General features: G+C 47.8%; 1 protein-coding gene across 1 annotated transcript in view; it reads left to right on the top strand.

Moving 5' to 3' along the window:
* Window positions 1-22,769, top strand: part of RET (ret proto-oncogene) — a 154,305-nt gene that overhangs the window by 83,866 nt on the left and 47,670 nt on the right. The window contains exons 2-6 of the mRNA XM_029061254.2: window positions 9,942-10,205; window positions 12,509-12,796; window positions 13,630-13,871; window positions 16,585-16,780; window positions 18,214-18,413. Of these exons, the coding sequence (XP_028917087.1) occupies window positions 9,942-10,205; window positions 12,509-12,796; window positions 13,630-13,871; window positions 16,585-16,780; window positions 18,214-18,413 (1,190 nt within the window). The remainder of the gene's footprint in view (window positions 1-9,941; window positions 10,206-12,508; window positions 12,797-13,629; window positions 13,872-16,584; window positions 16,781-18,213; window positions 18,414-22,769) is intronic.

Genomic DNA, 22,769 nt, shown 5'->3' with positions numbered 1-22,769 from the left:
TAAGAAGGAAAGGCTGGTTACTTCTGGCACGTAACCCTGTCTTTATAAAGAACTGGGGAAATGGTTCAAGGGCATGTGATTTGAGGAAATTGGTTGTGCCACATGTGGGTTTATTTATTATATGCTTCAGTGGAGTTTCTTGCTTCACTGAGCAATTTCTCAGTAGAACATTTTTCCTTCCTTTAACCACTTAAACTCCCTGCCCAGCTAAAGAGAGAGAAGGTCTTCTAAACTCAGCTCATATTACCGGGACCGACTGAAACCACCAGCAAGTTTTGGGACCTCCATGGAGGATTAGCTTTTTACATTTTTAAAAAATTTTACTTGCTAAGCAATTACTATGTGCCAGCCTCTTTTCCGCTATAGTGTGGGTAGATATAAGCTAATCAGGTGGGATACAGTCCATGTCCCACATGGGGATCACAGTCCAACTCCCCATTTTACAGATGCGGTAACCGAGGCACAGAGAAGTTACGAGACTTGCCTAAGGTTACAAGAGCAGACAAGTGGTGGAGTTGGGATTAAAACTCAGGTCCTTCTGATTTCCAGATCTGCGCTCTCTCCACTAGGCATTGATATTTTCTCGCAGCCAAGTTGCGCCCCTTTGCTTGAACCACAGAGCAGTAGTAGACTAGTGGAAGAAGTACAGGCCTGGGAATCAGAGCGCATGGGTTCTAATCCCAATTATTATTTGCTGTGTGACCTTAGGCAAGTCATTTTGCTTACCCACACCACAGTTACCTCACCTGTAAAATAGGAGATTAAATCCTGCTCCCTCCAACTTAAACTGTGAGACCCCTGTGACTGTCCAACCTGGTAAACTTGTATCTACCCCAGCACACTGTGCTTGACTAACAGTAAGCACCCAAGGAATACCATTAAAAAAATAATGCTTCAGACCTGTTACCTTGTTCTCCCAGGACAGTTCATTCGATGGAGGGGCCTGCAGTCCTGAACTGTGGTGACTCTGGTTTCCTTTGGAATGAAATTATCTGAAGCTAAAGAGTTATGAATATCCAGCTTCCGGTGGAGACCCACTTTGCCAAAAATTCCTTCAACTGAGAGAAGTCCTCATAGAGTTACACTTTTGGAAAGGAACCCCACCCAGCGTCTTGAAACTTTTGAGAGAATGCTGTGCTGAGGTTATGATGCACCAACGCATTTTTAAAACTGCCGTACTTTCTCTTATTAGCAAAACAATTACAGCCTTTGAAAGCTTACAGTAAGAGGTAAAAACCTGATTTGGGGATAAAATACAGGATGTGTGAGAATAGGTTTAAAAAACCCCTAATCTACTATGCGCTGACAATTGAAAAAACAAAAATTAATGATTCATAGGTAATCTAATGATAGTATGACAAATTTTAAATGAGGTAGATGGTATCACCTGAAGTAATTATTTCCAACTCAGCTTAGACCAGGGGCTTCAGACGGCATAAGTAGAAATCAAATTAAAACTAATTCAGTAGAGATTGCAGGATAGTTTTTTTTTTTTTTTGAGTTTGGATTAGCAATCCTTTAGAGTAGTCCAACAGAGCTGATGGTTTGGGGAGATATGCTGAGGACTTTCAAAGAAAGCTGATGGGCGAAAAAAAGAAACTTCAGAACAAATAAGTGCTTCAAGAAGGAAGTAACTCAAAGCGAGATGTGATTGTGAACCCAAATATTCTTACTGGTGTTTAGAGTACTGGACCACTAATAATATAAGGAATTACCAAGGCCCCTGATCTGGCCCCTTAAGGAAACGTATGTTGTTATTTTACATAACAGCATCGGGTCCTTCCCCGACTAACCCTCATTTCCCCTACTCCCTCTCCCTACTCTGTCGCCCTTGCAGTTGGATTTGTACCTTTTGTCACCCCTCCCTCAGCCCCACAGCTCTTATGCATATATCCAGAGTCATATAATTTAATGTCTGTCTTTCCTGCTAGACTGTAAGCTTCTTGTGGGGAGGGAACGTGTCTGCCAACTCTCCCAAGTTGGTATTGTGTTCCCCCAAGTGCTTACTCTACACACAGTAAGCCCACAATAAATACCACTGGTTGGTTGATTGATAATGACGGTCATGAAGTTTGTGAAATTTGTGAAATGTGCAGAACTTACATATTGCTCCAGTGTCACCAGTTGTCCTCTTCACGGCCTGCATTGCCCAAGAGCCCATCCGTTCCCCCTCAGAGCTTCAGAAACTGGTAGATGGCACTAGGGGCCAAGGTGGAATGAGGGTAAGAGATTTGGGGTGCGGGGAGATTCTGGAACTTCCAACTGCAGCTCAGCTTTGCTGCCAATCCCACTACCCTGTCTGGGGCCTCCCCTGCTCCCGCCAATGACAAAATGGTGAGTAACATCTTCAGGCCAAAGGAGGAAAAGGGGAGATAGAGCCTCAACTCCACTGTGACCCTCCCCCCTTCCCTTTTCGGGAGCAGGGACACGCCGGGTGGCCGAAGGAGTAGTTTGTCTGGCTCCAGGCTGAGGGGAGACAGAAGACACTCTTCTCTCCCACTTCTCTTCTGGTCAGGGGAAGGCCCAAGTGACAGCTTTCTATAGGTGTCTCCAGCCTCTCTGATCCACTCCTCTTCTGGCCTTAACTTTGCTCCTCCCCTGCGTCACACAACCGGCAGGGAGCCAGGGTTCCGATCCACATGTCGGTGTTGAGGAAGTAAAAAGAGTTGATCTATAGCTGAGGAATCTGGGAGCTGGGATTAGAACCCAGGTCCTTCTGACTTTGAAGCCCGTGCTCTGTCCACTAGACCACACTGTTTCTCTATGGCTGAAAAATAGTGGAGCTCAGTTCCGAGGGGTAAATCTGAAACTAGATGGAATGATTTGGATTTGGCAAAGGGCTAAGGCTTTGGCCAGAGATGGGGGGAACTCAGGAACTGATAGGATAGGAATGTATCTGAGGAGCAGCATGATTTAGTGGATAGAGCGAAGGACCTGGGTTCTAATGCCGGCTCCACCACATGTCTGCTGTGTGACCTTGGGCAAGTTGCTAAAATTCTCTGGGCCTTAATTATCTCATGTGTAAAATGGGGATAAAGAGTGTAAAGCCCCATATGGAACAGGGACAGAGTCCAACCTGGATGTTTTGTATCTATCCCAGCGCTTAGAAGAGTGCTTGACACGGGATAAGCGCCTAACGAGTACCATAATTATTACTAAAGCTCAACAGGTGACTGGGGACAGAGTAGCTGATAGCTTAGGCTACAGCCATCCATCCTTCCAGCTCTTCTCCTTCCCTCCTTCCCCACATCCACATTGATCCTAGGCTTCTCCTGCAGCTAAGGACCCATGCCCTGTTCCCCCTGTTGGTCCTGCCCAGTCTCAGTCAATCAGTCATACTGTTCTGCACTGTACTAAGCACTTGGGAGAGTGTGATAGAACAATAGAACAGGCACGTTCCCTGCCCACAACAAGCTTACAGTCTAGAGAGATTATTATTTTTATTATTATTATTGTTATTGTGCTTACTATGTGCTGTATGCTCTGCATAAAATAAGCACTCAATAAATACAATTGATTGATTGATTAATAATAATAATAATAATAATCATGATCATCTTCATTTAAAAGAAGAAATGGAGATGACCTGTGATTAATAAGAGAGGGGGAGTGGGTGGAAGAGCCGTGAGACAGTCCTTTACTGGGTAACTGTGGTCATCACACTTTTACAAGAAGGTGAAAAACTAGAGAAGGCTCAGAGAAGAAAGATAAAAAGTTATTAAAAAATTGGAATATGGGTCCTAGGAGGAAATGTTAGCGAGATTGGAGTAGTTCATCCAGGAAAAGAAAAGTCTGATGGTTGACTTAACAATCACCTTTACGTAAATAAAGGATTTTTATGAGGAGCGAGACGTTCGCTATCTGTCTTAGGGCACCTAACATTTGCAGAAGGAACAAACAGTTGCTCGGTTATAAGAAAAAGATCTTCTTGGTTAAGGTATTAAAATGCGGAAAGTTGTAGAGTCAGTCAGTGGTATTTATTGAGCGCTTACTGTGTGCAGAGCACTGTAATAATAATAATAATAATAGTGGTATTTTCTAAGTGCATACTACATGCCAAGTACTGTTCTAAGTGCTGGGGTAGATACAAGGTTATCAAGTTGTTCCACATGGGGCTCACAGTCTTAGTCCCCATTTTACAGATGAGGTAACTGAGGCACAGAGAAGTAAAGTGACTTGCCCAAAGTCACACAGCTGACAAGTGATAGAGTCAGAATTCGAACCCATGACCTCTGACTCCCAAGCCTGTGCTCTTTCCACGAGGCCATGCTATACTACATGATTGGGAGAGTACAATTTAATAGAGCTGCTAATATTAATAATAATGGTATTTGTTAAGCCCTTACTAATTGTGCCAAGCACTGTTCTAAGCACTGTAGTAGATGTACAGTAATCAGGTTCATTCATTCAATAGTATTTATTGAGCACTTACTATGTGCAGAGCACTGTTCTAAGTGCCTGGAATGTACAATTCGGCAACAGGTGGAGACAATCCCTGATCAATGACGGCCTTACAGTCTAATCGGGGGAGACAGACGGACAAAAACAAGACATCATAATCACGATGAATAGAATCAAGGGGAAGTACACCTCATTAACAAAATAAATATGGTGGTAAAATATATATACAAATGAGCACAGTGTTGGGGGAGGGGAAGGGAGAGGAGGAAGAGCAGAGGGAAAGGGGGGAAAGCTGAAGGGAGGTGAAGAGGAGGAGGGGGAGGGAGCAGAGGGCGGAGGGGGAGCAGAGAGGGAGCAGAGGGAGCAGAGGGAAAAGGGGAAGCTCAGTCTGGGAAGGCCTCTCGGAGGAGATGAGCTCTCAGTAGGGCTTTGAAGAGGGGAAGAGTTAGTTTGGTGGAGGTGAGGAGAAAGGGCATTCCAGGACAGCGGTAGGATGTGGGCCAGAGGTCGACGGCGGGATAGGCATGAACGGGGGACGGTGAGGAGGTGAGCGGCAGAGGAGCGGAGCGTGCGGCGTGGGCCGTAGAAAGAGAGAAGGGAGGTGGAGGTGATGGAGAGCCTTGAAGCCCAGAGTGAGGAGTTTTTGTTTCATGCGGAGGTTGATAGGCAACCACTGGAGAGGTTTTTAAGGAGGGGAGTGACATGCCCAGAGCATTTCTGAAGGAAGATGATCTGGGAGGCAGAATGAAAAATAGCCTGGAGTGGGGAGAGACAGGAGGAAGGGAGATCAGAGAGAAGGCTGACATAAGAATCCAACCGGAATATTATGAGAGCCTGTACCAGTATGATAGCTGTTTGGATGGAGAGGAAAGGGCGGATCTTGGCGATATTGTATAGGTGAGACCGGCAGGCGTTAGTGACGGATTGGATGTGTGGGGTGAATGAGAGAGCCGCGTCAAGGATGACACCAAGGTTGCGGGCCTGTGAGACGGGAAGGATGGTCGTGCCGTCCTCAGTGACGGGGAAGTCAGGGAGAGGACAGGGTTTGGGAGGGAAGATGAGGAGCTCAGTTTTGGACATGTTGAGTTTTAGGTGGCCGGCAGACATTCGGGTGGAGACGTCCTGGAGGCAGGAGGAGATACGAGCCTGGAGGGAGGGGGAGAGAACAGAGGAGGAGATGTAGATTTGGGTGTCATCTGCATAGAGATGAGAGTTGAAGCCGTGGGAGCGAATGAGTTCACCGAGGGAGTGAGTGTAGATGGAGAACAGAAGAGGGCCAAGAACTGACCCTTAAGGAGCCCCTACAGTTAGAGGATGGGAGGGGGAGGAGAAGCCCGCGAAGGAGAACGAGAGTGAACCTCCAGAGAGATAAGAGGAGAACAAGGAGAGGACAGAGTCTGTGAAGCCAAGGTGAGATAAGGTGTGGAGGAGAAGGGGATGGTTGACAGTGTCAAAGGCAGCCTAGATGTAGGGTAGGAGCCATTGGATTTGACAAGAAGGAGGTCATGGGTGACCTTTGAGAGAGCAGTCTCGGTAGAGTGGAGGGGACGGAAGCCAGATTGCAGGGGGTCCAAGAGAGGGGCTCACGGTCTTAATCCCCATTTTACAGATGAGGTAACTGAGGCACAGCAAAGTGCAGTGGCTTGCACAAGGTCACACAGACAAGTGGTGGAGCCGGCATTAGAATCCACGTCCTCTGACTCCTAAGCCTGTGCTCTTTCCACTAAGCCACGCTGCTTCTCTAGGTAGTCATATTCCCTGCCCCCAAGGAGCTTCCAGTCTAGAGAAGGAGCTTCCAGTCAAGAAAACGGCCTGCACATCATCTCTCAGGTCTGTTGCTTCCTCTCCGCCCAAACGGCTACCATCCTGGAACAGTCTCCAGTCTTTCTATGGTTAGATTATTTCATTAGCCTTCAAGGGGTCTCCCAGCCTCCAGCCCCTCCCCCTCTCCGTCGATCCATGTTGCTCACTACTGCGTGATCATCTTCCTGAAGCATCCAACGGTGCACATCTCTTCTGTTCTCAAATCCTTAAGTTGCCTCCCCGGATCCCTCCACATCACACTCCTCACGGTCGGCTTCAAGGCTTTCCACCATCTGACCCCACCTTCCCTCGCTGTTCTCTTCATCTGCTGTTCCCCACGTCGCCGTGTTTGCTGCTACCAAGCCAACCTTCCAGCTTTACCTCGTTCCTTTGCCTCCATCTCCTTGCTCACACTCTTCCCTCCTGAACACCCTTCCTCCCCCCATTAGACAGACCTCAGCCCTCCCTACATGCAAAGCTCTCCTACAATCCACCTCCTCTAGCCAGCCTTAAATGATAATAATAATAATCGTATTTGTTAAGCACTTACTGTGTGCCAAGCACTCTTCTAAGCACTGGGGTAAATACAGGCTTATAAGATTGTCCCACGTGGGCCTCACAGTCTCAAGCCCCATTTTACAGATGAGGTAACTGAGGCACAGAGAAGTTAAGTGACTTGCTCAAGGTCACAGCAGACAGCTGGCGAAACCGGGATTAGAGCACACGACCTCTGACTCCCAAGCCCATGCTCTTGCCCCTAGGCCATGCTGCTCCTCTCTCAATTAATCTCCAACCACCCTGAACCATATAATTTCATCAGTTGACTCTAGCACCTATGAACTTAGAGCCATCCTCAGCACTCATGAATCTATGTATACTGTTACTTATTTTGACCACTCTAGTTGTAAGTGCATCATTAATTAATAATGGTATTTCCTAAGCACTCAATACGTGCCAGCCGCTGTACTAACTGCTGAGGTGGTTACAAGCAAAGCGGGTAGGACACAGTCCCTCTCCCACGGGGCTCACGGTCCTAATCCCTGTTTTACAGAAGACGTGACCGAGGCCCATAGAAGCGAAGTGGCTTTTCCAGGGTCACACAGCAGACAAGTGGCAGAGCCGGGATTAGAACCCAGGGTCTTCGGACTCCCAGACCCTTGCTCTATCCACAAGGCCACACTGCTGCTTTTTGTTTGTCTTCTTCCTCAGTCAATCAGTTGTATTTATTTAGTACTTACTGTTTGAGAGGACACTGTATTACATGCTTAGGAGAGTCAAATATAACAGTTTAACAGACTTGGTGGGCAAGTTCCCTGCCCACCACGAGCGTGAGCGCCTTGTGGGAAAGGAACATTTCACCACATAATTTTCTACTTCCCAAGTACCTTAACAACAGAACCAAGCAGGTGCTCAAAAACTATTACTACTTTTCCACTTCTACTGTTATTACTGCTACTATAAATATTATTACTATTAGTGCAACTACTATTATTACTAATGTTCCATTTGTGGAGCTGTTAAAGGAAAGCTAGACAGCCACCTGATCTGCTTAGGTTTGGTCATTCAACAGTTCAGAAGCAAGGGGCCGCGGCAGAAGGTGTTGTTTTGTTTTGGTGTCCGTCTCCCCTCTTCTAGATTGTGAGCCCATTGTTGAATTGTGCTTTCCAAGCATTTACCACTGTGCTCAATAAATACGACTGATTCCGTGAACGGCATCTTGAAGTCTCCTCCCACTCAAAATTGCTGTGATTTTAGGAGAATCAGAGTTGGGAGGAAACTGACAAAGGGAAGTAGACTAGAGGGAGGGGCAAGGGCAATCCAGTCCTCCAGACTTTCACCCAAGAAAATGGTTGGGCCTCTGAATCAATCGATCCTTTTTATTATTGAGTGCTTACTCTGTGCAGAGCACTGTACCAAGCATTTGGGAGAGTAGAATACAACAGAGTTGGTAGACACATTCCCTGCCCACAGTGAGCTCACAGTCTAAAGGGAGAGACAGGCGTTAATATAAATAAATTACAGAAAGGTGCATAAATGTTGTGGGTCTGAGGGAGGGATGAATAAAGCAAACAAATCAGAGTGATGCAGAAGGGAGTGGGAAAAGAAGAAATGAGGGCCTCTTGGAGAGAAATGCCTTCAATAAGGCTGTCAGGGTGGGGAAAGTAGTTGTCTGTTGGATTTGAAGAGAGAGGATGTCCCAGGCCAGAGGCAGGTTGTGGGCGAGAGGCCGGTGGTGAGATAGATGAGATCAAGGTACAGTGAGTAGTTTGGCATTAGAGGAGCGAAGTGTGTGGGCTGCATTATAATAGTAGAGTAGCGAGGTGAGGAATGAGGGGGAAAGGTGATTAAATGTTTTAAAGATGATGGTAAGGAGTTTCTGTTTGATGTGGAGATGGATGAGCAACTACTAGAGATTTTTGAGGAGTGGGGAAACAGGGGGCGTGAATATTTTAGTAGAAAACAGATCCAGGCTGCATTGTAAAGTATGGACTGGAGTGGGGAGAGACGAAGCAGGGAGGGATGAAACGTTTATTGCTTCCAAAATGGATTAAAATTTTATACAGTGATGAAGGTTTTTGAAGACTGTCTCTGGAAGTTCTCTCCCTAGTAAGTAATAATAATTGTGGTATTTGTTAAGCCCTTATTACTTGCCAAGGACTGTACTAAATGCTGGGGAAGATACAAATAAATCAAGTTGGACACAGTTCCATCTCTCTTGGGTCTCCCAATTGAAAAAAGAGGAAGAAGAGATATTTACAGGTGAGGAAAGTGAGGCACAGAAAAGTTAAGTGGCTTGCCCAAGATCATACAGCAGACCAGTAGCAGAGCCAGGATTAGAACCAGGTCCTTTGACTCCCAGGCCTGTGCTCTTTCCCTTAGGCCCCACCTCCGCGAGACCTTCTGCTCTTGTTCTAATCAATCTGTTGAGGTGACAGGTCGGCATATTTTGGCTGAGTGGTTGATAACTGTTAGTGGAAAATCAGCCAGGAATTTTGGTCATGCTTACCTGATTCTGGGGACACTCAACTGAGTGCTGCAACTCAGTGAATTCAGTGACTTTATTTGGTTTATCTATTTTTAAAATCCAAGGAAATAAGACAAGACAGGACCACCTGGTTTACATATAAATTAATTCCAGCATATTACATTTCCTGGTAAGAGAGTTAAGATTTAGCCCTCTTACCAGGTTAGTGAGTATTCTTTAACAGCACGGGCCTGGGAGACGGAGTCAGAGTCTAATCCCACTTCTGCCGATTGCTTGCCAACGTGAATTTGGGTAAATCACTCAACTTCGCTGTGCCTCAGTTTCTTCAAATGTAAAATGGGGATTCTTTGCCTGTTCCCCCTCCTACTTAGATTGCGAGCCCCATGTGGGAAAGGGACTGTGTCCAATTTGATTAATTTTTATCTATCCCAGGGCTAAAACGGTGCTTGACTCATAGGTAGCACTTGTCAGAAGGTCATGGGTTCTAATCCCAGCTTTGCCACTTGTCTGCTGTGTGAACTTGGACAAGTCCCTTCACTCAGTTCCTCCATCTGTAAAAGGGGGATTGAAACTATGAGCCCTGCTTAGGACAGGGAGACTGTGTCCAACTTGATTTGCTTGCGTGCACCCCAGCACCTTTTTCAACTAGGTGCCTGGCACCTAGTAAGAGCTTAAGAAATACCTCAATTAATTGTTATTATTATAAATAAAATCCTAACATTTGAACTCTCTGTCCCACTTCTCTTGCCAGCTGCCCTGGGCCTCTATTTCCCCCGGGATACGTACTCAGAGAAGCTGTACGTTGACCAGCCGGCCGGCACGCCCCTGCTCTACGTCCAGGCCTTGCGGGATTCTCAGCAGGAGGTTCCACGCTTCCAGCTGGGGCAGCACCTGTACGGCAGTTACCGTTCCCAGCTCCACGAGAATCTCTGGTTCCAGATCCATGAAGACACAGGACTTCTCTACCTCAACAGGAGTCTGGGCTGGAAGGACTTGAAGAGCCTAAGCGCCCTTAGTAAGTGCGAGGGATGATCACAAGGGTTCCAGAAAAGGGGCTCAGTACAGTCCTCTGACCAGAGGAAGCACTCAGTAATTATCACTGATTGGGGCTCAATCTATGTTAGTCAAAAAGTATTTATTGAGGACCCCATAGTCCTCTGATATCACAAGTTCAGTGTTCTGAGTGTTTGGGTTCAGTGGACCCTCCAAACCAATTTTCTTTGCTTTGGGATTCTGCCTTCTCTTCCCCACCTCCTTTCTCCATAAAATTGTTGTATCTTGGAGGAAACGACATGCTTAATCTTGATCAATCAGTTGTATTTAATCAGTCATATTTACTGAGCATTTACTGTCTGCAGAGCTCTGTACAAAGCGCTTGGGAGTGTACAATATAACAATATACCAGAGTTGGTAGTCACATTCCCTGCCCACAACAGGCCGACAGTCTAGAGAGGGAGGCAGATATTAATATAGATAAATAAATTACAGATAAGGACTAAGTGTTGTGGGGATAAGGGAGGGGTGAATAAGGTGAACAAATCAGGGTGATGCAGAAGGGAGTGGGAGAAGAGGAAATGAGAGCTTAGGGAAAGCCTCTTGGAGGAACTATGCCTTCAATAAGGCTTTGAAGGTAGGGAGAGTAATTGTCTGTCGGATATGTAGAGGAAGGGCATTCCAGGCCAGAGGCAAGATGTGGACAAGAGGTCAGTGGCGAGATACACAAAATCGAGGTACAGTGGATAGGTTGGCATTAGAGGAGTGAAATGTGCGGGCTGGGTTGTAGTAGGAGAGCAGCGAGGTGAGGTAGGAGCAGGCAAGGTGATTATGAGTGCTTTAAAGCCAGTGGTAAGGAGTTTCTTTTTGATGGGGAGGTGGATGGACAACCACTAGAGATTCTTGAGGAGTGCCTTCCGTCAGTCAATCAGTCAATCAGTGATTTTTATTGAGCACTTATCGTGTGCGAGCACTGTACGAAAGCATCTGGGAGAGTACAGTACGGCAGTGTTGGTGAATATGTTCCCTGCCGACAAGGAACTAAATTCATGCTCAGTGATTTCACCCACTGGGGTTTTGCCAGTTGGAAATGGATCGGAAAAGCTATTAAAAATGGATTGGAGGATAATGCTGAGAAAATAACCAGACCTCGTTAGGCTTATTCATTCATTCAGTGGTAGTTATTAAGTGTTTACTGTGTGCACAGCACTGTACTAAATGCTTGGGAGAGTACAATATAGCAATAAACAGACACATTCCCTGACCACAACGAGCTTACAGTCTAGAGGGAGAGGGGGAAGCTTATGTAGACTAGCAAGTGGGTGTGATGGGTGTGCTGAGCTTCCATCTTAGTGGTCAAGGCAGTTCAAGAGGGATAACCTGGAGAATGAGTTCAGATCCCTGTGAGAGGTGGTGTGTACCGATGGGCAGGATGGGAGAGGGAGAGGATACAACATTCACTGTCAAACTCTGTTTGGAAGGGATTTCTGGTCCCCAGCTCATGACGGTTGCCACTGGAGAACTGCCACGCGGGCTAGTTTTCCCCATCAGTTTTCCCCTTATGTCAGTATCACAGCGGTGTTCTAACTCTGTGCTTTGCTTCCTATGTGCATCAATAGAACCATAAGCTGTTTTCAATCACTGGTATTTACTGAGATCTTACTTGGTGCAGAACAATGTACTAAGTGCTCGGGAGAATACAAGGCAACAGAGATAGTAGACATGTGTCCTGCCCACAAGGAGCTTACATCTAGAAAGGAGCTTACATGTAATAGGAACATATCTACCACCTCTGTTATATGGGTGTGTCATTCATTCATTCATCCATCCATCCATCCATCCATCCATCCATTCAGTAGTATTTATTGAGCGCTTACTATGTGCAGAGCACTGTAGTAAGCGCTTGGAATATACAATTCGGCAACGGATAGAGACAGTCCCTGCCCATTGACGAGCTTACAGTCTAATCGGGGAAGACAGACAAAAACATGACCACTTAGTAGCCAATATAAATAAAAATTAAATATTTTAATAGGGAGGTAAGTGGTAAATATGATTCTTAATTATACAAAAACTGAAGAGTAGGATTTTTGTCTCAAGAATTCATCATCATCACTGGAAGTGGGGCGCACAGTTCTGACGCCTCAAAAATGGTCATTTCCTCAGGTATTGGCCCCAGGGGTACAGTGAATTTCTTTTCATTATCAAAAAGCATTCGTTTAAAGAATACATTCGTACTCTCCCAAGCGCTTAGTACAGGTCTCTGTACACAAGTGCTCAGTAAATACGATCTGTTGATCGACTGATCTGTTTCTGTCTCTGCAGACGGAGGATATCCTTTACTAAACATCCACCTCCATGTTTTCCTTTCCCCCAAACCTTTCTGGGAGAACGAGTGCCTCTGGCCTAGCTGCGCCAAAGTGTCTCTCTCCATCATCAACACCACCGCCCCAACCTGCAGCTCTCTGAAGGCGAGGGAGTTCTGCTTCCTGGATACGGGCCTCTCTTTCCGCATCAAGGAGAACAAGCCTCCTGGCACATTCCACCAGTTCCGTCTCCTCCCTGTGCAGCAGCTCTGTCCCAACATCAGCATCTCCTACCAGCTGATAGCAGGTAAGTATGAAGGGTTTCCTGTCTGGCTTCCAGAAATGGTATGGGCTAGTCTTTTTTTTTTAAATGGCATTCGTTCAGCACTTAGTAGGTGCCAGGCACTGTACTGAGCACTGTGGTAGAGACGGGGTAATCAGGTCGGACACACTACTTGTTCCGTGTGGGGTTCACAGCCTTAATCCCCGTTTTACAGTTGAGGTAACTGAGGCACAGAAAATGAAGTGACTTGGCCAAGATCACACAGCAGACAAGAGGCAGAGCCGGAATTAGAACCCTGGTCCTTCTGACTCCCAGGCCCTTGCTCTAACCATTAGGTCACCCTGCTTTGCTTCTTGAATCCCCATTTTACAGTTGAGGAAATTGAGGCACAGAGAACTCAAGTGACTTGCCCAAGATCACACAGCAGGCAAGTGGCAGAGCTGGATTTAGAAGTCGGGTCCGACTCTCAGGCCCATGCTCTTTCCACTTGGCCGTGCCATTTCCTTTTTTTAATGGTATTTGTTAAGCGCTTACTATGTGCCAGGCACTGTTCTAAGTGCTGGGGTGGATACAGGGAAAGCTTAGACACGGTCCATGTCCCGCTTGGGGCTCACAGTCTCAATTCCCACTTTACAGAGGAGGTAACTGAGGCCCAGAGAAGTGAAGTGACTTGCCCAAGGTCACACAACAGGCAAGTGGCAGAGCCAGGATAGGAACCCAGTAGTTCTGATTCCGAAGTCCGTGCTTTATCCACTAGACCACCCCACTTCCTTTCCACCCTTATCCTTTCTGAAAAGACTGGGAGAGGCCCATTTCCGTGGCCTGGCCAGACGACCGGATTTTGTGTCGGTGCTCAGATGCAGGTGTCCCCTTCCGCTGTGACAAGGAAAGCATGGAGGTGAGCACGCGCCGGCCCCTGGACCGGGAGCAGAGGGAGAAGTATGAGCTGATGGCCAAGTGCACAGTGAGGATGGAGGCCAGGGAGGTGGATGTGGTGGTGCCCTTCCCCGTGACCGTGTACGACGAGGACGACACAGCCCCCTACCTCCCCCGTGGCATCAACACCGCGGACGCGGTTGTGGAGTACAAGCGGAAGGAGGTAACGGCGCTGCCGGACCCTGGGGGATTCTGGGGAGGAGGGAACATTTGCGGGAAGTTCGGAGCCTGCTTCTGGAGAAATCCAAGGACCGAGGAGAACGACTGGCCTCGTGCCGATCGTATCGATCCCGTGACTATTATACGCCCTTTCCCGACCATTGAGGAGCGGGCCTATGGAAAAAACCCCGGTGTTTCACCTCCTAGAAATGTACCTGTATCTGTACACAAGGGGTGGAATCTTCCCTCGACCACAACGGGTAGAAATCAAGGTTTGGGCGTGGAATCTAGGTGGTGACCTTCCCGTGCTCCTGGGCACTAGGCTGGTCACCGAGGGAGACGCACGTGACGTCACTCGTGTTTCCCAGGGCGCACCGTGTTTTGTGGTGCATCACAGGCTGGGCCGGTTTAAGGCAGGGGCAAAAAGAGAAATGGGAGTGGGAGGCCTGCCTGCCGGTGGGCATATGGTGAGAGGGAGCAGAGGCTGCGGGGGCAGAGACCCCGTGACTCAGTCCCACCCTGGCCTCCCACCTGTTGTCCAGAGGGAAGAGCCCCTCGTCTTCTCCACTCTACTCCGCTCATTCGCCACAGTCTGGGGAGAGTGTCTGTGCGTGGTTTTGCACATTTCCGCCTTGGGTCTTGTGTGTGTCCGCCTGTACGTGCACAATCGTGCACCCACGAGGAAGCGGCCTGAGGTACTTTCCACAGCAGGAACCACTCTGGCTGCTGGACGGGGCCGGGCCGGAGAGGCACCGCAGAGAGAGAGCTGCAGCTGCTGTGATGGCCTCACCAAGCCACAGTTGGGATTCTCCCAAGGCTGGGCCTCCCCTCCCTCCGGGATCTGAGGCAACCAAGGCCGGGGGCCGGTGCTGGGTGTCTTCCCAGTGGTTCTTGGGGGCCTCTCCCTCCTCCTCTTCCTCTCCAACTCATCTCGGCCCCCTCCTGCAGGATCACCTCTCCCCTGGAGCACCCTCATGCCTCCCACCCCAAACACCGCCCTCCGTCCTTCTCCCCCCGCCCCCCGCCAACTGCAGGTCAGTGACCAGTGACGATAATGGTGGGAGGGGTAGTTGGAGGAGGGATATCCAAATCCTTACTCTCTACTATTTCTCCCATCTGTAATTTCTTTTAATGTCCCTCTCCCCCTGTAGACTGGAAGTTCCTTGTGGGCGGGGATCGTGTCTGCCAACTCTATTGTATTCTAATTTCCCACTACAGTGAGCACAGTAAGCACTCAATAAATAAAAATAAAAACAAATATGACAATTATTAATAAATATCTTTGATAGGTGGAAGGAGTGGACTACTCTCACCTCCAGCTCCTCTTTCTCCTGCTGTGGCACAGCCCCTGCAGTCACGAGCCAGTCCCTGTTCCTATCCTGGTGCCGGGGGATTTCGGCCCCTGGGAGTGACCTCCCCACTACTTAATAATTATAATCATAATTATGGTACTTGTTAAGTTCTTACTATGTGCCAAACACTTTTCTAAGTGTTGCCGTAGTCCCTGTCCTGCATGGGGCTCAGACTCTTAATCCCCATTTTACAGATGAGGTAACTGAGGCCCAGAGAAGTGAACTGACTTGCCAAGGTCACACGGCAGACATGTGGCGGCGCCGGGATTAGAACCCAGGTCCTTCTGACTCCCAGGACCATGCTTTAGCCACTAAGCCACACCAGGGACTCTGATTCTCCTTCCGGGTCAGCTCGCAGATTAGCGCAGCTGCAGAACTTGCCGACAGGATGCCGGATCCTTCCAGATAATCCATTCCAGAATCCTCATTCCGGCTCCTGTCTTTTTACCAGAGCTGCCTTTCTGTCCGTGCTGCTTTACTCCTCTGTTGCTACTGAGTAAAACACCACCATCCGACCTTTCTCAAGAGTTTAACCCTTGGGAATTCCAAACACTTACTATCCCAATTTCCCTTCTCTTAGCCTAGTAAGATGATTGAGCCGGGCTTCCTGAATGAGGCTTCCAGACTGTTCTCAGTAGGACCTATTCCCACGACTCTTCCCGTCTTCCCCGGTCTTTCCCTGAAGGATCCCCGATGACCCACAGTTCCTCATTTGCATTATTTCCAGCTGTTAACCTGCCCTTGTAAACAAACTCACCTTTGGGGCTGGCCATTCTGGGAAGGCAACCTGCAGTTTTGGATGATTGCTGCCATCTATGGGGACGAATGGTCTTCCCCACCCTTCTTTGGACTTGAGAAGGAGCTGGGGCTACAGGAAAAATCACTGGCATATAATAATGCTGGTATTTGTTAAGCGCTTACTATGTGCAGAGCACTGTTCTAAGCGCTGGGGTAGATACAAGGTAATCAGGTTGTCCCACGTGAGGCTCACAGTTAATCTCTATTTTCCAGATGAGGTAACTGAGGCCCAGAGAAGTGAAGTGACTTGCCCACAGTCACACAGCTGACAGGTGGCAGAGCCGGGAGTCGAACCCATGACTTCTGACTCCAAAGCCCAGGCTCTTTCCACTGAGCCATGCTGCTTCCCCGATGAAGGGCAGACCTTAATCTTCTCCCTTTATTTTCTGAGAACTCTCATTCCATTTAGAGAGAAATTCTGGGACAGGAGAGAGTAAACTGGCCGGCAGTGGGAGGTCGTTGCTGTGATTGCTTCTGATTGCAAAAGTGGTGAGGAGAAGTCTTTAGAGAGCCCAGCTCCCTCCCTTCCCTTGCTCTCGTCCAAACTGACACTCTGGTTCCTTGTAGGGGACCATATTGGCCAAGCTGACAGTGCAAGATGCAGACGTGACACCGTCCTCGGGGGAGCTCATCCGGAAATACACGAATACCATCGTGACCAGTGACCCTTGGGTCAGCGAGTCCTTCCGAGTGGACCACATGCCGAATGAGACCACAGTCAACTCCAATGGCAGCTTGGTGCGGGCAACTCAGCACGAATACAGTAAGCACGGGGCCGGGCCTCCCAAAAGAGAGGCCAGAGGGACTCCGGTCTGGCTCCCTTCACCGCTGGGCTGCTGATGTTTCTGGGTGGCCGCGTCTTAGAGAGCTGTCGGGAAACCCCCAGGGGCTTAACCGATCTGTTAGCTTTTAAGCTGTGCACCTCCAGCACACTAGCAGAGTTTTTACCCATGGGCTATGCGAAGGATAGTCAGTCAGTCAACCAGTTGTATATATTAGAGAAGCAGCGTGGCTCAGTGGAAAGAGCACGGGCTTTGGAGTCAGAGGTCATGGGTTCAAAACCTGGCTCAGCCATTTGTCAGCTGTGTGACTTTGGGCAAATCATTTAACTTCTCTGTGCCTCAGTTACCTCATCTGTAAAATGGGGATGAAGACTGTGAGCCCCACGTGGGACAGCCCGATTCCCCTGTGTCTACCCCAGCGCTTAGAACAGTGCTCGGCACATAGTAAGCACTTAACAGATACCAACATTATTATTATTATATTGGGTGCTTATTTTGGGCAGAGCACTCTGTGAAGCACTGGGGAGAGCACATTCTCTGCCCACAGCAGGTTTACAGTCTAGAAGGGGAGATCAGACATTTCTAAAAAATCAGTAAAATTACAGATATTTAAGTGCTGTGAGGCTGCGAGAAGGAGATGTGAAGGAGTCTTTGAAGGTGCGGAGAGCTACTTGGCTGTTGGATATGAAGAGGGAGGGCGTTCCAGGCCAGAGGCAGGACCTGGCCAAGAGGTTGGTGGTGATATAGAGATTGAGATACAATGAGAAGGTTAGCATTAGAGGAGGGAAGTGTGTGGGCAGGGCTGTAGAAGGAGTAGCGAGATGAGGCAGAAGGGGATAAAGTGTTCGAATGCTCAGAGCCTATGGTGAAGAGTTTCTGTGTGATGCGGAGGTTGATGGGCAACCACTGGAGGTTCTTGAGGAGTGGGGAAACTTGTGAAGCTGCCGGGCTGGACTCCTGCCAGCTTCCTTGGAGTGGAACCTGCCTCTCTGAAATCCGGGTCTGAAGCTCATCAGCAGGTGTACCGGGGCTGAGCTTGCGTTCCAAGATGGGACTTTGCATGTTATTTGTGTGCTGATGTGAGGCCTGTAGAATTTGCATATGCAGGTCTGGCTGTGCTGAAACTCCTCTCCGTTGGTGGAACTAATTATCAGGCCTGTAAACTCATAAAATTTTCTCACACACACACTCACACACTCTACCTTCTAAACTGTAAGCCCAGTGTGGGCAGGGATTATCTCTATTGCTGAATTGTATTTTCCAGGCGCTTAGTACGGTGTTCTGCACGCAGTGAGCTCTCAAGAAATAACTATCGAATGAATGAGTGAATACCTCACAGTTGCTTTTGTTTCTTTGTTCAATATGCTAATGCCATTCCGTGCGGGGGGGTAACAAAGTCCCTCTGCTCTGACAGGGCTCGTGCTGAACCGCAGCTTCCCCATCACAGAGAGCCGGTCCGTCCAAGTGGACGTGTTGGTGAATGATACGGATTTCCAAGGCCCGGAGGGATCGTTGCTGCTCCACTTCAACGTGACCATCCTGCCCGTCAGCATCCGATTTCAGAACAGCTCCTACTCGTTCTCTGTCAACAGGAACGCTCACCAATATGCACAGGTGAGGGATGCTGTCTCCAGCGTCGTGGAGTTGTCTTGGGGAAAGGGTGAGGGTAAGGGGGAGACCTTATATTTGAGGATAAATGTCCTCTCTAAGGAGAATGGCAATACCTTTTTTTTAAAGGGTATTTGTTAAGCGCTTATTATATGCCAGGCATTGTACTAAGCTAATCAGGTTGGACACATTCCATGTCCCACACGGGACTCACAGTCTTAATCCTCATTTTACATGTGAGGAAATTGAGGCACAGAGAAGTTAAGTGAGTTGCCCAGGATCACTCAGTGGATGAATGGCAGAGCCACGATTAGAACCCGGGTCCTGAGACTCCCTGCCCCTACTCTTTCCATTAACCACATTGCTTCCCCTTCGTTATCAATAGTCAATGATGATGATGGTATTTGTTAAGCGCTTACTATGTGCCAAGCACTGTTCTAAGCCCTGGGGTAGATACAAGGTATTCAGGTTGTCCCACGTGGGGCTCACATTCTTAATCCCCATTTTATAGATGAGGGAACTGAGGCACAGAGAAGTTAAGTGTCTTGCCCAGTGTCACACAGCTGATAAATGACAGCCGGGATTAGAACCCATGACCTCTGACTCCTAAACCCAGGGTCTTTCCACTAAGCCACGCTGCTTCTCTGAACCACCCTGTTTCTCTATCAATCAATCGTACAGTAGTAGGCTCTTGGGAAAGAATGATACAATAGAGTTGGTAGATGTGATCCCTGCCCACGAATCACTCACAGTGTATGGGAAGGAGACAGATATTAAAATAAATTGCAGATCAGGGAAATAGTAGAGTATAATGATATTTACATAAGTGCTGTGGGACTGAAGTGAATATCAAAATGCTTAAGAGGTACACAGTCTAGTGCGTAGTCGACGCAGAAGGGAGGATGGGTGGGGAGAATGAGGGCGTAATTTACATAGAGGGTGGTCAGTGGAACTTTGATTTAATCGAACTCTTTTTAAGACAGAATATGGAAAAGAGGTCGAGACTCAAGGAAAAAGTCATGTTTTAATATGGAAACAAACGGATCTTCTCCCACTACCCCTTCTCCCCCCACATTCAAATAATGGCCAGTCAGTAATTAACATCCTAATTTTCCCTCCATTTCAGCTTAATCATCTCCTAGCCCATTAATAATAGCTCCCACGACTCTCTTCCCCCAAGATGACATTAATCGGGTAAATTACAGTGAAATTCCTACGGAAAGGCATGTGACACTCCCATTACTGCCTAACAAGTTCATCGGAATGAATGTTCACAGAGAATGCCGGAGGAAGAGGTCATGATATACCATGAATCTGTTACCGATTTGTACATTCCAAGCGCTTAGTACAGTGAATGAATCGGGGGACTTATCCTGTTACAACTCACCACCTTAAAGGAAGAAAGCAACTTCCCTGTGGTGTCGCCCAGCCTGGGTAGAATTTTCCTTCTCATCCCCTCCGTGGTCGCCAGAGTTTCAAGACCAGAATACGGGTGGAAGAGACAATATCTCACCGTTGCTATTGGAGTTACAAAATACCCGTTTCATTGGAATATTTGTATTATTATTAATCATAATGATTGAGCGCTTACTGTGTGCAAAGCACTGTACTAAGCGCTTGGGAGAATACGCTGTAACTTTAGACACATGCCCTGCCCACAACGAGCTACAGTCTAGAGGATTGATGTCCGTCTCCCCCCATCTAGGCAGTAAGCTCGTGTAGGCGGGGAATGTGTCTGTTTATTGTTGTCTTGTGCTTTCCCAAATGCTTAGTATTAATTAGTTCATTCAGTCGTATTTATTGAGCACTTAATCTGTGCAGAGCACTGTACTAAGCAGGAAGTACAGTTCAGTAACAAATAGAGATAATCCCTGCCCACAAAGGGCTCACGTCTAGAAGGGGAATAATTACGATCCTTCCACAGATTCATTCATTCATTCAGTCGTATTTATTGAGCGCTTACTATGTGCAGAGCACCGCACTAAGTGCTTAGAATGTACAATTCGGCAACAGATAGAGACAATCCCTGCCCAATAACGGGTTCACAGTCTAAACGGGGGAGACAGCAAAGCAAAACAGAACAAAACAAAACACAGAGATACAGTGCTCTGCACACAGTAAGCACTCAATAAATATGATTGAATGAATGAATCAATAAATACTTCTGAATGAATGAAGATGCCCACGTCCCAATGATGGTATGGTTTGGGTACAGTTACCCCAGGACAACCGGTTTTTGTTCTACCTAGGGCTGTTTTGGTGAAAACACTCCAGATACACTGAGGTGTTCCTAGGTTGGGAATTCCCAGAGGGCTGGGGCAGTTCTGCCCCCTCTTCCCCACTCCTGATTCATCGTGCTCTAGGGGACGTTCTGGAGAGCCAGATTCCAGTAAGACTTCCCAAGGACCTTCCTCTCATCCCATCCAACATCAGACGTTGATTTCCCGGAAGGTCTTAGGTGTGTGTCGGGGAGGGGAACACTATTTCACAATTCCCATGGTCTTCCTGGGACTCTCTAAAACACCAAAGGATTCAGCGGATGCGATCTTGGGCGTCTGCCCAGCTGCAGTTGGGTTTTAATCTGCAGACCGAATGGCGGGAGAAGCGTACTTGGTATATTTTTGGCTGTTTCTAGGGAGTGAAGGTGAGGGTGGAGGTGAGGGAGGAGGTATGGGCTGGAGGTGAGAGTGGGTGCGTGGGGTGATGGTGAGAGTGGAGGTATGGAGTGGAGATGATAATGGAGGTATGGGGTGAAGGTGAGGGGAATTTGGGGTGGAGGTGAAAGTGGAGGTATGGGGTGAAAGTGAGAGTAGAGGTAGGATTAGAGGTATGGGGTGATGGTGAGAGAGGAGCTGTGGAGTGGAGATATGGAGTGGAGGTGAGATTACAGTCAAAAAGACATCTTCGGAGGCTTTGAAGAAGGAAATATCGTATCAGGAGATTTCGGGAAATATCAGGAGTCAAAGGCACATTCCAAGCAGTGTTTCTTTTTTGCTTGTTTCTAGTGCCACTATGTACTCAGTGAAATGACCTATGTGCGTCATTTTTTAATTTTTTTTATTGAAAGCATAGGTAGTCATTATGGAGTTATAATAATGTTGGTGTTTGTCAAGCGCTTACTATGTGCAGAGCACTGTTCTAAGCACTGGGGGAGATACAGGGTAATCAGGTTGTCCCACATGGGGCTCACAGTCTTAATCCCCATTTTACAGATGAGGGAACTGAGGCACAGAGAAGTTAAGTGACTTGGCCACAGTCACACAGCTGACAAGTGGCAGAGCCGGGATTTGAACCCTCACCTCCACCCCCACCTTTACTCCCTAGGGACAGGCCAAAAATATACCAAGTACGCTTTTCCCGCCATTCGGTCTGCAGATTAAAACCCAACTGCAGCTGGGTAGACGGCCAAGATCGCATCCGCTGAATCCTCTGGTGTTTTAGAGAGTCCCAGGAAGACCATGGGAATTGTGAAATAGTCCCAAGCCCGGGCTCTTTCCCCCGAGCCACCTTATGAAATTCTCTGCCTCAGAGCTCAGGTTAAGAAATCTCGTGAACCATCCCACCTCCCCATAAGGTTGTCAGTAGTATCATTTTGACCCAGAGATTTGAGCCGAGCCTCAGAGAGCCAGGTTCAGGATTGGAAAGTTTTGCTCCAGAGAAATGGATATAAAACCAGTTTCTCTCTCCTCCCTCCATTGCCCTCTCTCTCCCTTGCTGACGCCGTTCTGTTCACTCTTCCCCTGATTTCAAGCATTCTTCGAGTCAAGGTGGCAACAGCAGGATTTGGAGAGACCATTTGAAGGATGTGGACTATCTTATCCCTCCAACCAAGGCCCACTGGATACCTGATTGTGTAACTGGTGCAGCCAATGGAGGAATCCAGTGGGGCACTGAGGGTTTTCGCCACCAGTTTCAATTTTTTAAAAATGATGTTTGTTAAGTGCTTACTATGTACCAGGCACTGTACTAAGCACTGGAGTTAATACAGGATAAGCAGATTGGACCCGCTGCATATCACACATGGGGTTCACAGTCTTAGTCCCCATTTTACAGATCAGGTAACTGAGGCACGGAGAAGTTAACTGATTTGTCTGTGGTCAAACAGCAGACCAGAGGCAGAGCCCGGATTAGAATCCAGGTCCTCGGACTCCCAGGCCTGTGCTCTTTCCATTAGGTCATGCTGCTTCTCACAGTTGGTACTCAGAGAAGGAAATTAATTGAGAGCTTGTGTTGTTGTTTTCTTAACCAGTCCAGGTGCTAAAGATGGCAGGCTGGACAACTACCCTGCAGAAGGGAGAGGGCATAGAATGTGGGGTTGTGTATAGTTTCTCCGAATGTATATGTTTGCATCCGTGAGAATAA

This window comes from Ornithorhynchus anatinus, chromosome 3, assembly GCF_004115215.2.
Source record: "Ornithorhynchus anatinus isolate Pmale09 chromosome 3, mOrnAna1.pri.v4, whole genome shotgun sequence".
NCBI lineage: Eukaryota > Metazoa > Chordata > Mammalia > Monotremata > Ornithorhynchidae > Ornithorhynchus > Ornithorhynchus anatinus.
This window is presented reverse-complemented; position numbering and strand designations above follow the sequence as displayed.